Here is a 14,652-nt window from a genome sequence, read left to right on the forward strand (position 1 = left end):
GGTATTCAATTTATTTTCACAGTCAAAGATGGAGAGACTATGACTAGATGTGTGGATCAAGTAATAGAGCACTTGCAGGCCCTCAGTTCAAACCTCAGTGCCATCAAAAAAAAAAAAAAAAAATGCAGAGACTGTGAAAAGAGAGAGATTCAGCCTGTTCACTGACTAGGAAATAAATTGATTTCTTTTTTCTCTTTTTTTTAACAACCCATGCTAGAAAGTGAATATTGGGGCCTTCAGTTTTTAAATCTCATTTTATTCTCCTTTTTTTTTTTTTTTTCATCAGGTTTCAGTTGCAACAGATGATGCCCAGAAAGAGAGTGAAAACAAGTCAGAAGATGCAAAGTCTGTTCATTTTGAGTCCAGCACATCAGAGTCCTCGGTGTTATCAAGCAGTAGCCCAGAGAGTACCTTGGTAAAGCCAGAGCCTAATGGGATAACAATCCCCAGTGTCTCCTCAGATGTGCCAGATAGTGCCCACAAAACTCCTGCCTCAGAAGCAAAGTCAGAAACTGCACAACCTACCAAAGTTGGACGTTTTCAGGTGACAACTACAACAAACAAAGTGGGTCGTTTTTCTGTATCAAGAACCGAGGAGATTACAGAGGTCAAGAAAGAGGAGGAACCAGTGACATCTCCTCCTTTCAGAGATTTGGAACAAGCAGTTCTCCCTACTGTGATACCAAAGAAAGAGAAGCCTGAGCTGTCAGAGCCTTCACATCTGAATGGGCCATCTTCTGACCTGGAGGCTGCCTTTCTAAGCAGGGGTATGGATGATGGCTCAGGGAGTCCACACTCCCCCCCTCACCCATGCTCAAAGAGCCTTCCCATCCAGAATCTAAGTCAAAGCCTTAGTAATTCATTCAACTCCTCCTACATGAGTAGTGACAATGAGTCAGACATTGAAGATGAAGACTTAAAATTAGAGCTGCGACGACTTCGAGAAAAGTAAGTGTATTTTACGCTTAAAAGAGTAATGGCAGGACTAGCAGTGTGGCTCAAGTAGTAGACTGCCTGCCAGGCATGCACAAGGCCCTGAGTTCAAACCCAGTACTGCCAAAAAAAAAAAAAAAAAAAAATGAAAAAGATAAAATAGAGTAATGGCAGATATTGTATTTAGACTTAGTTTTTGGTGCCAAGATTAATAGTCTTTTCACTACAATATGCTGATGTTGTATTCCTTTTAAACAGGATAAGATGCAAAAGCTAAAGGTTCCTGAATATCATTCATTCAGTTCTTTTACATTCATCAGTACCCATGGTATTTTTGGTTATGGGATTTCTTCAGCATCTTTATATTGTTACTATAATATTTTTATTAACAACATTTTTTATCACTATTAACCACTCCTGGCGGTTTGTTAAACTACCCCAGTTATGTTGGCAGGTTTTCTTAGCTACATTTGTCAAAACTGGATCAAAGTAGCAAATTCGCCTGTCCTGCGTATGGTCAAGATATTCACCTAACGCATTATCAGCCATTCGCATTTGACTAGGAGCTCAATGAAATGTGGTTTGGGTGACTGAGACCAGGAAGATGGATTAAAAACCTAGAATCTCATGCTAGTATATTTGGGGAAAAGGCCCATAGCCAAGGAAGTACTTGATTGCAGATTTAAGAATATGCTTTAATTTTTGTTTGAACAAAGGTGGTTATGATATTATGTTTGGTGATCTTTTGTAGACATCTTAAAGAGATTCAGGACCTGCAAAGTCGCCAAAAGCATGAAATTGAATCTTTGTATACCAAACTGGGCAAGGTTCCCCCTGCTGTCATTATTCCCCCAGCCGCTCCCCTTTCAGGAAGAAGAAGACGACCCACTAAAAGCAAAGGTAGCAAGTCTAGTCGCAGCAGTTCATTGGGAAATAAGAGCCCACAGCTTTCAGGTAAAAATCCCTAGAGAGCCATCTTTTGTTTCTGTCTCCAACTATATACTTGTAACCTATTGAACATTTGTTATTTTTATTAAATTTCAAAGAAGTTTGGTTTTCCTAATATTCTTCCTTGACTTTTTTATTCCCATATATATTAAACCCCCCCCCCTTTTTTTTTTTTTATTGAACCCAGTACCAGGGATTGAACAGCCTCATGCTTGGTAGGCAAGTGCTCTACCACTGGAGCCATACCTTTTAGTCCTTCTGTTTTTATTTTGTTTTTGAGATAGGGTCTTACTTGCTTTGCCTGGGCTGGTCTCAAACTGAACTTCATTTTGACTGTATAGAAGTAGGCTGGAGCTGAGAGCCAGTCACTTGTACCTATAATCTTAGCTTATTAGGAGGTCAAGATTGGGCGGATCACAGTTTGAGCCAGTCCCTATGAATAGTTCATAAGACCCCATCTCCAAAATGACCAAACCAAAGTGGACTGGAGGCGTGGCTTTAGGGGTAGAGTGCCTGGTTTGCAAATTCAAAGCCCTAAATTCTAATCCAGTCACACCAAAAAAAAAAAAAAAAACCAAGCAGACTGGGTGAATTCAATGGTTTTTTCCATCGTAATCCATGTTGCTATCTCCAGTAGTCTTCATTTCTCATTTATAGTTGTTTTTTAACCTGCTAACTCGTGTACCTCACATTTAATCAAATTCTTGAGCATTTGAAAGAAAATACATTATTCTCTGTAAAGTAAACTTCAGGTAGCTGAAGTTTTTATGAATGAGTTGATCATAACTGCAGCTAGGATGATTATAAGTGTCACATCGATAGTTGGGTCTGTTTACTCTCCAGGTCTGATTTAGGTATTTTGGAGAGCATTTTCAAACTTCTCAACTCTCCATTTTCTGGAGGCCTTCATAGATGCCCAAACCTTTTCTTGAGCACATGGCTAATTCAGGCAACCTATTAATAGAGATGTAATTATAAGAGAAATCAGCTAATTTAAATTCTGACATGAATTTTGACATACTTTTCAAGTGGACATCTATTTGGCTAGTATTTAGGGAACACAGAAGTTAAATCAGTTTTTTAGATAATTGACCTAACAACTGAAACCCGCTTACCAAGAATAATTTTAAATGTTCTATTACTCTATAGTCACCTACATGACTATTTGACATCTCTTTTGTATCTGACCTGATGCATGTTCAGAAGAAAGTCTAACAACCTATTTGTATAATATATAAGGGTAAAAAAAGTAATTGTGGAAATGCAAAAAATGGAATCCTTGTATTTACTGCAGAGTACAGTCTGTTGTCTTATGCAGCTTAGACTTAGAGCCATCTAAGTTATCTAAAGCTAAAAATCTCTGATAATTCATATAGCCTAAAGATTCATATTATCATCCCTCACTTCCCCTCATGTTAATGGGGACTTTGTCTCTTCCTCAATTAAAGGGTTTTTTGACCCATCATTAATCATTCAGTGGTATAAATTGAAGGAATCAGAACAGTGCCTGCAGAGTGCATTGGGGAAGCTTTATGTATTTTCTCAGAACACTTTATCTTTTGTCAGGTAACCTGTCTGGTCAGAGTGGAGCTTCAGTCTTGCACCCCCAGCAGACTCTCCATCCCCCTGGCAACACCCCAGAGACTGGGCACAATCAGCTGTTGCAGCCTCTTAAGCCATCTCCCTCGAGTGACAACCTCTATTCAGCCTTCACCAGCGATGGTGCCATTTCTGTACCAAGCCTTTCTGCTCCAGGTCAAGGTAAAAAATAAGTAGCCATCATCTTCCAGAAACATTAAAATGAAGATATTGCCATAGCTGGGACAAAAGCCTGATGACCAGAACAAAGCTTTCGTGTTGTACAGTGACCTATCTTTAGACTAGGCAGGGAGGTGAAGTCATGATGAGAATCACTAGGCTTATTGCCCTGAGTCTTCAGATGAAATAGCTTCTTTTCAAGGGATTATAGTGGGAAGTCACACCTGCAACCTATGTGAGTAGCTTATTTGGGATTTGGAATTTAGGCATTAATTCTAGGCTGAGATATCCTAGGCCAAAGTCTAAGGAGTTCTAGCAGTTTCTGAAAACTCAGGTGTTTTCTTAGAGACTTTAACTTCTAAATGTGGTAGTGGCATACAAAAATGACTGGTCCTTTTTCATAAGAATTGAAAGGAGCTAGATATCTGGGTAAAAAAGAATGAAAAACACAAATAACTAAAGTGCCTGTGCCATACTTTCATAGAAATTAGATTGTTTCTTCATCAGATAAATATGTTTGGTAAGGAACCACACAAAGTAGCTAGCATTATTCTAACTGCAGACAGGGGACTGAGGCCTGGTACTTCCTGTCTTAACATATCTGACCTTCCCCTGGAGCTTGTTCTTCTGTGTGCCATCTTAGTGCGTTTCACCACTCCAGCCTCAAGTTTCTAACATCTTGTAGTTGTGTTCTGTCTCTTCTCCTCTCTCTGTTCTTCCCCCGTTTTCCCCCTCTCACAGGCTGTGCGAAGTTTAACTGTGCATCTGAGCAGGTGACATTCAAACCTGGTGGCAGAAGGACCCGATTTCTGAGTACGCCCTGCTTGGCTCTTTGTGTGTAACACCTTTACTCCTTCCTCGTCCTTGTTTTTCTGCTGCTTTTGGATCTGATTTGTCACGCAGTCCATTTTCATTTGTCTCTTTGTATGTCATCTATTCAGTGGCTTGGCTGAATACTGTTACCCTCAGAAGTTTGGGTCCCCATGTTAATTATGGCAGAAGATGCGAAAATAACAGTAGTTTTCTATAGACTTAAAAATAACTCCCTGGTAGAATTTTTTCTTTCTAGCTCACAGGCAGGCTAAAGGTGATATCAAGGGTATAGACTGTGGGTCACTGAGTATAATGAAAACTGTCCTCCACAGTTGTGCTCAGTGCCGGCTCCCTGCCCTGGGATTAGAAGTAACCCCTGATGCGCTTAGGTCCCGGTAGCAGCTAAAAGTTTGCCATTTTTTCCATTCTTTGTCCTCAATCTAAGCGTGAACCAGTAAAGTTGTCATAAATTTCTCCATTGAATCCTTCTACCACTACTGCTTTCTAATGCTATGAGATTGGTTGTTTCAAAAAGGGTTTTTAGTGGGGTTATCCTGACAAAGCAGTTTAATTCTATTAAAGACAAAGGCCCAACATCTACAAGTGAAAATTGCTTTTTTAATCCGATTGCTAGGATTTCCTCACCTTCTATTGAAAAACGGGACAGAGGGCTGGCAGAGTGGCTTAAGTGGTAGAGCACTTGCCTAGCAAGCATGAGGGCCCAAGTTCAAATCTCAGTAACAAAAAAAAAAAAATCAGAATATATAAAGATAAATGCATTCCATACTAGTTGGATACTGATGGCTTATTTCAGTAATCCTAGCTACTTAGGAGGGAGACATCAGGAGGATCGCAGTTTGAAGCCAGCCCAGGCAAATAGTTCGAGAGACCCTGTCTCGAAAAATCCCATCATGAAAAAGTGCTGACGGAATGGCTCAAGGAACAGAGCACTTGCCTAGCAAGTGTGAGGCCCTGAGCTCATACTCCAGTGTCACTCAAAAAAAAAACCAAAGGCACAAGTCCACCTCCTATATGAAATGAAGGCAGTGCCTAACTCCTAGACCTCCTGTATAAAACACATTAGATGCTGTACACAAAAACTGCTAGTACTTAGGAAGTGCTCAGGTTTCTTCTGTCTAGCCAGGATCTATCTGGTACTTGATAGGTCGTCCAATAAATGTATATTGAAGTAAAAATTTAAAAAGCAAAGCTCAAGTAAGAAAACCTTTGTTAGAGTTTGGATAACAATTTATTAAGGTCTCAAACTTCTGGTGTGGTATTGAAGTGCTTTTTAAATGCATGTGCTAAGGTCATCAATGCTTTTGAGTACATGGTTCAGAGGTCCTTAGGCCTCTTCATGGTGGGAAGAATTTATACTCTCCTTTGTTCTCTGTAGTGACTAGATTTCAAGGTACCTTTATGCATTCCAGTTAACTTTTTCCCTCACTGACACATTAGTAAACTTTCTAGTTCCCCTGTTCTTTTTCATCTGATTAGTGATGGATTGGTTTTGTAGCCATCTTTTACCACTTTCCCCTACTTATCAGTGGTTCAGGGCTCTTCAACAAAGAAAGGGCTAGAAGGCAGTCCCCAGTTTGGTAGTTTTCCAAACATACATGATTTATAAACTTTCTGGTCAGAGTATTCTGGACTATGCATATTAGTACTTGACACTTGAGTAGGCATCTAATTTGCATGTCCATAAAGAAAGATGACACTAATAGGCAATGAAGGGTGTTTTGAGCTAGAGCCTGATAAGTCAGGCCTGTGATATGCAGCCTGAAAGGTCTAAAAGGGAAGAAAGAAAAAAAAGGGGAGGGGGGGGCTTATTTTTGTAATGTATAACAGTATCACTTGAATTGATTCTATAAATTATATCAGACTTTTAAAGGTAGGTGGCAATACTGCCCTGTTCAAATAAAAAGTGGTTAGAACTATAAATCTGTCACTTACCTTTGAATCTTAAATGAAAGACCCCACATCTGTTGAAGTCATTTCAGGATACGTCATGTCAGGCTGCTGAACAATTCTTGAGAGAGACTCAAAAATATATGGAAAGAAAACTGATACTTAGAGGGGTCGGGAGCTTATTAGTTTTGGATACATTATTCTGTGCTCTCAAAATAGGTATCAATTTGGAAGCACGGCTTGGCTTAATGCTCTATTTATGTTCAATGATTGCTTGCTTTCCACATACTTTTAAATTTTTTTCTGGAAGGGAAGGGGTTAGTATGTATGTCTAGAACGTGAAAATAAAGCAACTAGCTGAACTTAAAGCTGTAATAATAGTACTTTCTAACAACCCAGCAAGAGAAACAGGAAGTGGGACAGGGTCAATGGAAACATTGCTTGGGTATTTGAAATTCAAGCAGTGAGACCTGAGAAAACTAAAGGTTCTTCCCATCCAGAACCTTAAAGCAGACCATTACTCTTTTAGAAACAAAGACCGGGTGTGGAAACTCAACATCTGTCAACCAGACAGCACAGTTCATCACATAATCACGTTATGTCTTAATAGATAGGTCCCACGGAGCTACAGCTACATCAAGTCTACCGGGTTCCACTCATCTGTCTCCCCTCCTGCTTTCTCTTGCTGGGCTTCTGTGTACTGTTTGGAGACACTGTGAAGATTTTACTCTGATGTTTATCTTTAACACACTGCTCTCTCTTTGTGCTTCAGGGAAGATGGTGAAAAAAGTCTGTCCTTGCAACCAGCTCTGTAGTAATTATCTTTTCTTTCTGTTACTTTTGGTCCTTGATTGCAAAGCCTGTTATCCATGAGTTCTTTAAACTCCGAAGCCTCATAACTCCCTGATTCCTAACTTCCATCTATCCCTGCACCCTTTTCTAATATATTCTTTAATATGCTTAATTGCTATTAACTAGAATTCCAGTTTGAGAATCCACCTCATAGTCAGTGTTCTCTCCATGTGAGCATAGCTCTGTGATAGTCATGGATTCGTGGTGCCCATGGATGTGCATGGGAAGATTAGGGATGCCTAGCTTCTACAGGAAAGAGTCCTTCAGCCAGTGTGTGCCAAGGCACTGTTCTGCCCCCACTGGGAACTCAGCAGTGATCCAGGCGTACAGAGGTTCAGGCCCTCACATCTTTCACATCAGTCATGATAGGAAGTGACTGCTAGACTGGTGGGGAGAAAAATACTAGTTAGTAGAGCTAGGTTTTTAAGACTGGGGGCTTCTCATTCAAATATAAGTAGTTCAGCACCCAGCAGGTTTATGGTTCTAAAGAGAGTTAAAAAGAAAGCTGTATGCTTGAGATCTTGGGCAATAAGTTAGTGGTCTTAACAGGTCAAGGTTACCTATAAATCTGGCAGTATTGAGTAGGAGGAAGTCAAACATGAATTTGGGGAGAGAGAAGCACTTTTAAGAAAAAGTAAAAAAAAAAGGTGTAGAGTAGGTTAGCACATTCCTCTGAAGGCCTATTATCAAGTATTATTTACAGTTAAAAGTTTGCTTTTCCTGGGGATTAAGTTCTGGTCAGAAAAGGGTGTGTGTTTCCCACTTTAATTGAATTCCTATTGACAGAAGTCAAAATAAAAAGATTAACTAAGCCAGGCACTGGTGGCTTATGCCTGTAATCCTAGCTACTCAGGAGGCAGAGATCAGGAGGATTGTGGTACAAAGCCAGCCTGGGCAAATAGTTCACGAGACCCTGTATTGAAATATCCTTCACAAAAATTGGGCTGGTGGAGTAGCTCAAGGTGAATGCCCTGAGTACTGAAGAAAAAAAAAAAGATAAAAAGAAAAAGATTAACTGTATTGTTTGTTGACTCCCTTATGGGCTAGTCCTCAGATTCAAAATTCAATATTGGGTAATATAGGTTGAAATTAAAGGTGGAATTAGTTTCTACAGAAGCCTAACATAAAGAGCAACTAGCATAGACTAGAGAGGTGTGACCCCCAGCATGAGCTCTCTGTGGATAAGCAGTGCTCACCCCTACTTGGCTTTTCACTGGGACTGGACAGCCCTCCTCACTTGTGGTTATTTGTTGCCTGTTTCCATTGTTTCACTCATCATCCAGCTCACTGAGCAGGCATTCTGCAGCAGGATGCCAGTCCTCATGCATGCCCACACGCTTGCTTTCTGGGTTTCCTTACTGGGGTGACTCCCTCTCATGGCCTGTGCTTCCCACTGCACCTTTGTCCCACCTTTGCTATTCAAGGAAGGCTGTTTCCTGTGCTTTGTAACACTTGGGTTTCTGTACTGTAAGAGAATTTACCCATTGTGCTGTGTGCAGTAACAATCCCCTACAGCTCCAGCAGGCACCACGACTGACACTCAGACTATAGTGGCTTGTGTCTTGCCAAATGGTCAGAAGCATGTGAACATCCTCACTCTACAGCTTCCCCTCCGAGTTAGCTGTCCTCTCGCACAGACATGCTTGTGTGTGCCGTTCCCTAGGTGGCAAGAGAGTTCAGTCAGTTGAGGCCAGCAGTGGATTATAGAGGGGCCGGCGGCAGGGTTGCTCAGGTGTGCTGCTGTGCTCTGCCTTGCTGCTTGAACCTTGAAGGCAGGAAACTGCATGCACTCACTTAGCCCCAGCATTACTTGGGCATGGTAGGGCCTTCTGGTGCACAGTTTACTGTAGTAGCTTTTATTTACTTTATAGCAAATGTGAGAGCTGTTAAGGAAGTGGGGGATGTGGGAAAAAAAGAAAATGAGACCATGACTCTTCTTTCCCTCTTCCCTAAAACTTGCCTCTTCGAATAACCTTCAGTGTGCCCTCCAGCAGAGCCGAAATCAGGCAGGACACAGACTCCTTCTTCCTTTCTCATCAAACCATAGAAATAGAATTCCTTCATTATAACCTCAAAGCTTCCTCTTCCCTCTGCACTTGTGCCCCAGCTGAATTTTCCTGCTGCTTCTACATGGGAGTGCTTGCTCTTCTGGGAAGAAGGGGTGAGAATCCTTGAACCAATTGAAACCAAGGTCCTCTTTAGGAAAATCATGTCTTCTGGAAGTGAAAGACTAGGCACATCCTTCCTTGTGCCTAACCTTGGTTCTTTGCTCATGGGAAATTGAGAGGGGCTGGAGAATGAGTTCCATTTAAATTATTGAATCCATGTGAAAAAACTTCTGAACCTACCTAAAGAATTGTGGCAGTATCCACATGGTCTGAGAACCCCATCTTCTCCATGGCCAAGCACCAGTCTGCATTCCTACTCCTACTTTAAGCTGCCCACTGTGTAAAAAATAATTTGCCTTGCATTCTGCAAATTTCCACAGCAGCTAGCCCTGTGGACCCTGTCACACTCCCTTATCAGCATAGTGCTGGGAATAAAGCGCTGGCAGACCATCCCAGTCCTCTAGAATGCCCCTCCCCCTGGTGCCTGCCGTCATCCTGAGTTGTTCAGCCTCATCTGTAGCTGTGAAGAGAGACTTTTCCTTACCCTATTCCTCCAGAATAAATAGCTAAATAAACCTTGGAATCTTCTCCTTTCTTGCATGGCTTCCCAATTTCTCTCCCCATTCTGTGGCTTGCCATTCACTGTCCTGTGACATGTCCCCTGTCCTGGAGTTACAAGCCAGGCCCTTGTTAATGCTAGTACTGTTGCTGCTTACAACTCTAGGGACCAGCAGTACAAACACCGTTGGAGGAACAGTGAGTAGCCAAGCTGCCCAGGCTCAGCCTCCTGCCATCACGTCCAGCAGGAAGGGAACATTCACAGATGACCTACATAAGCTGGTAGACAACTGGGCACGAGATGCCATGAATCTTTCAGGCAGGAGAGGAAGCAAAGGACACATGAATTATGAGGTAAGCCTTCCGTTTTTGCCATTTTGCTAGTCAAGTATCACTTAACACACAAGTGAATCAGAGGTGATACAGGCTACCTAGGCAGGCTCACCATTTTATGCCATGGCCTTCTTTAGTAGCTCATGAATTTTAACACTTTTAGGAAAACAAGACAAATCACTGTGGTGCCTTTTGTTCCCTGAATCCCTAGCTCCTTATTGGCTAGCTTAATTTTCTCTTTTCCCTCTCAGTTTTCTCTTTTCCGTCAACATCCCGAACCACACTTGTGTGTACATGTATAACATGACACCCTCTTCCAGTCAGTCATTTTCACCTCACCTTGGAAAGTGTAGAGCCAGTCAGTATTATGGGAGGCTTTGTTGTGTTTTGCTATAGTATTTAAAACAGTCAGTTCTAGACTGGTCTCATAGTGCCACCCATTTTACACCCGTGGGAGTTACGTCCCCACTAAGCTCTTAACTCTCCTCTTGTTTTTAGGGCCCTGGAATGGCAAGAAAGTTCTCGGCTCCTGGGCAGCTATGCATCTCCATGACCTCAAACCTGGGTGGCTCTGCCCCCATCTCTGCAGCATCTGCTACCTCTCTAGGTCACTTCACCAAGTCCATGTGCCCCCCACAGCAGTACAGTTTTCCAGCTGCCCCATTTGGCGCTCAGTGGAGTGGGACGGGTGGCCCAGCACCGCAGCCACTTGGCCAGTTCCAACCTGTAGGAACTGCGTCCTTGCAGAATTTCAACATCAGCAATTTGCAGAAATCCATCAGCAACCCCCCAGGTTCCAATCTGCGGACCACTTAGTCATACCTGGAGGCATTAAGTGAGCAGAGTTGGGGGCGGGAGATGGAATACTGAGGGGCGGGGAGGGGGTGGGGAAAGTAGCCTGTATACTAACTTCTAGTGCTGCATTTAACTGGCTATTTCTTGCCAGAAGAGAAGGTTTTTAATAGTGTTTTGAGCCCTCAGAATGGAGAACGTTTCTTGCCCTCCATTTATTGGAGGGGACAAGAGGGAAAAAGCAACTTTTTTGTGGAGGGGCTGCTTGAGACTGTGCTTTCCTGTTTCTCTGTACCCACCCGTGAGGCCTAGGGCTAGAAGAAAACCTTGCTAGTAGGAAGCCACGCAAGCTCAGTGGAAAGCCAGACCTCATCTGTGCCTGCAATGGGTGGAGCTCTTAATTGTGGTTCATGCCCCAGATCCCTTACTCCCTCCAGAGTTCAGACCATAAGACAAAAAACATGGGGTTTTCTCCTCTGTTCCCATCCCCACTTTTTTTTCTTCTTTTTTTTAAAACCCAGTGGAAAATACCAGGGGAGTGGGGTTGCAACCCTTTCTTACGATAGGTCATTAGTGCTTTAAGCAAAAGAACTAGCAGCTTTGACTGCACCATTAGCAATTAGGACAATGACGTTCCCTGCGGACATATAACCTTGCCATCAGTTTTGATGTGGAAACACTGTGATATATAAGTGTTGTTGGACAACAGTAGTTTAAGAGTAAAATACGAAAGGTTTAAAAGATTCACACACAAAAGCTAGCTCTGTCCTTACTGAGACACTTTAACTTTTTCCTTTGTATTTCCATTGTATTAGATAAATAAATGTGAATGTAAAATTGTATAAATTACTGTACTTGAATACTTCTGTTCTCCCAGTATTGCTTGCTGGATATTTTAGTGCCTTGGACTTACATTGCTTCTGCCGTTAGCATTGACTTACCAGACCCCAGATCAGCAAAGGGCATGTGGAAAGAAATCTAGGTCTGTGTGACCCCAACAGTGGATATGCCAAAGGGAAATTGAGTGTTTTTTAAGTCATTCAACAATTTTGTCTAGAGCAGGTGTAAGATGAGTAAGGTGAGAAGTTAAGTTGACATCAGTGGTTGAAAGCAGAAAGTTCTGTTTCAGGAATAGTGAGGAAGGGTATTATAACAAAATTGGGCAATTTAAAAGATTAAAGGAGGTATGAGCTGTGTGAAAGAGACTGAAGATGGGAACAATCTTGTTTTGAAGATGCCTGGCCAGTGACTGTCATAGATCTTACTTATTTGAGCTAGGCTCAACAGATGAGACCCAGGAGAAATGAAGTATAAAGAGAAAGGAAGTAGGAGCTCGTTTTTAAGTTGGGACATGTGATAGAGAAGTCACAGATGGAGAAAGTTGCTCTAAGAAACCCATTTGGGTTGCCTGCACATGTACCGTGCTTTCTCAGCTTGGGGTTCTATATTGTGGAAAGTGAACCCACTTCTTGACTTAATAAGCATTGTAGGAAAAATGCTCATTCCTACCTGTTTCCTCTGATGTCCAGATGGTTGCACAATCGTAACCTATTGTGCATTGTATTTCTACATTTACAACTAATCCCTCATTTTCATTCTCATATTCCCCTTAACTGCAACCAACCAGTATTATTTAGTGCTATGCCTAGTTGTAATGGGCAGTTCTCTTACTTTCAGAGCTTTCTGGAGATACTGGCCTAATCGGCTGTGTTTAGGGTGTCACTATTCTCAAAAGATAAGGAAAGAGGCAAGGACTTAATTTCTTAGGGGGCTTCTTTTCTTTGACTTAGTTAGGAAATTGATATATTTCAACCTTTTACCCACCTCAAAGGCACATCCCAGGAGCCACCACGATAGGAAGAGCATGGTTACCTGAATCCTGTCTCTTCCTCTGTGGGCCCCCAAGGGTGCAAATCAGAGCTGAAATTTTTGGGGAGGTAGAAATGAAAAGAGCAAGTGTTGACTCATTTATCCTCTGTTTATAATTCTTGGGGAGAGGGTAAGAGAAAGGCTAGAACCAAGAAAGTGCCGAGTGAGAAACACATAAGGTAGATGGAACAATACTTCGTTCCAGAGGAAGTGGGAGCCAAACGCAGCACGTTGTTTTGTTACTTTGATTTAGTCACTTTGAGGTCTTTTCACCCACAGAGTAAGAACTGGTTTTATTTACTGTTGATTCCCCTCCTGTGGATGGAATAACTGAAGCCTAGAAGAGCGAGCTAGTGCTACTGAGCTATTTAAATTATTTTGTGTTAATAGTACACTGAATATCTTTTTCCACATTAAAAAGAACTTTCTGAATTTATAAATGTTTTCCTTACATTATTTAACAATGTATGCTGTTTAAAGAAAAGAAACCCACAAATGGAATCCAAACCTTGGGGATTTTTCAGCGCCGTTAACTGTACATTTTGCACTAACTCTGGGTGTTGCGCTGCTTGTAAGATTGCGCTCTGTGCTTCAGTTTGTTACCTTTGTAGACTTATTTAATGAAACCATTCGAATAAACCAAACTTGCTTTTGTTGAGCTGTGGGGTTTCATTTCCAGCAAATGCCTCATTCATGTTCTCTTTGGCCGTGTTTTGAGCCGTGTGCAACTTGTAACACTATTCCCCGTTTCCAGAAACCTTTGTAGCAGCAGTTTTCCTATGAACTAAGATTACGCTAACAAGGAAACTGATACCTTTTCTGAGGAAAATAATAAGGATATTGAAATCAAAAGAGGAATACGGGACCAAGTCCATGCAACAACAGGTGAGGCAAAAGTTGTTAGAAGTCAGGGAAGTCTGGGCAAGCTGCTACCTCACAAGGGAACAGAAGGGGCCAGCTCCTGTCAGCACTGAGTTGCTTGCTTGTGATCCAGAAAATAAGCCATTGCTTTGAGATAAGGGACAATCTGAGTCTGCATCTCAGAAAGTAAAACTGCAAACTCACTGGGGAAAAAAAACTGATGAAACATCTAAATATTATTAAAAAGCCGATCTGTTAAAAGGAATTACAGCTTACATCTGAAATCAAAACAGCCACTGTGTTCTCTATTCTGCTAAAAAGCAGGCGGCTTCCTCAAAGGTGCCTTTCCTTGGTCTTGGGTCATTATTTCCTTGCTTTAGGGAAAAATGCTGTAGGATTGTGATGTCATAAATCCATGAAAGAGTACATAGTAGTTCGCCTCTAGTTTTGCTTTCCAGGGTTTCAGTCAGAAATAGCTCGTAAGTTTTCGACTGCATGTTGTTCTCGAGGACGATGAAGTGGTAGGCGCCCCCACCGGCCATGAGCGGTACCTTTGCCCAGCAGGTCCATGCTGCGTGCACCACGTGCAGAGGTGACTTCGGTAGCTTTCTTCGTTCCAGCTCACCCCCCACCCCCCCCCATACTGCACAGCTTGAGTCCAAGAAACCCAATCTTACTAATGGCCCCCAAAGCTCACAAAAAAGAAGTGATGCTGGCAAGCACCTCCTTCAGGAAGGAAGACTGCAGTTGCTAAGATTGACAGTAACTCATCTACTGGGGAAACTGCAGAAGGAGAAGTTCACGGTGGTTTTGCTGTTGCACACAAACTAAAGTTACGGCTGCAGGACCTGGTAAGTACTTAACGTGCAAAAGGCTTTAAATTGCAGGACTCGGTACTAGCCATGGTCCCAGGCATCCG

The 14,652-nt window shown here is 42.1% G+C and overlaps 1 protein-coding gene across 15 annotated transcripts in view; it reads left to right on the top strand.

Annotated features, from left to right (window-relative positions):
• The window catches only part of Wnk1 (WNK lysine deficient protein kinase 1), a 128,125-nt gene extending 114,595 nt beyond the window's left edge, over positions 1-13,530 (top strand). For 5 of the 15 annotated variants that reach the window (XM_074076332.1, XM_074076335.1, XM_074076339.1 and 2 more), the window contains 7 exons: positions 287-948; positions 1,685-1,887; positions 3,448-3,642; positions 4,381-4,473; positions 7,133-7,174; positions 10,045-10,232; positions 10,710-13,530. In XM_074076332.1, coding sequence (XP_073932433.1) covers positions 287-948; positions 1,685-1,887; positions 3,448-3,642; positions 4,381-4,473; positions 7,133-7,174; positions 10,045-10,232; positions 10,710-11,027 — 1,701 coding nt within the window. In that variant the 3' untranslated portion in view covers positions 11,028-13,530. Of the gene's footprint in view, positions 1-286; positions 949-1,684; positions 1,888-3,447; positions 3,643-4,380; positions 4,474-7,132; positions 7,175-9,191; positions 10,011-10,044; positions 10,233-10,709 lie in introns of those variants that run through there. The other 10 variants (XM_074076348.1, XM_074076337.1, XM_074076342.1 and 7 more) reach the window with 6 other exon arrangements.
• Positions 13,531-14,652: the final 1,122 nt, after the last annotated feature.

The sequence above is a fragment of the Castor canadensis genome, chromosome 6 (genome assembly GCF_047511655.1).
Source record: "Castor canadensis chromosome 6, mCasCan1.hap1v2, whole genome shotgun sequence".
NCBI lineage: Eukaryota > Metazoa > Chordata > Mammalia > Rodentia > Castoridae > Castor > Castor canadensis.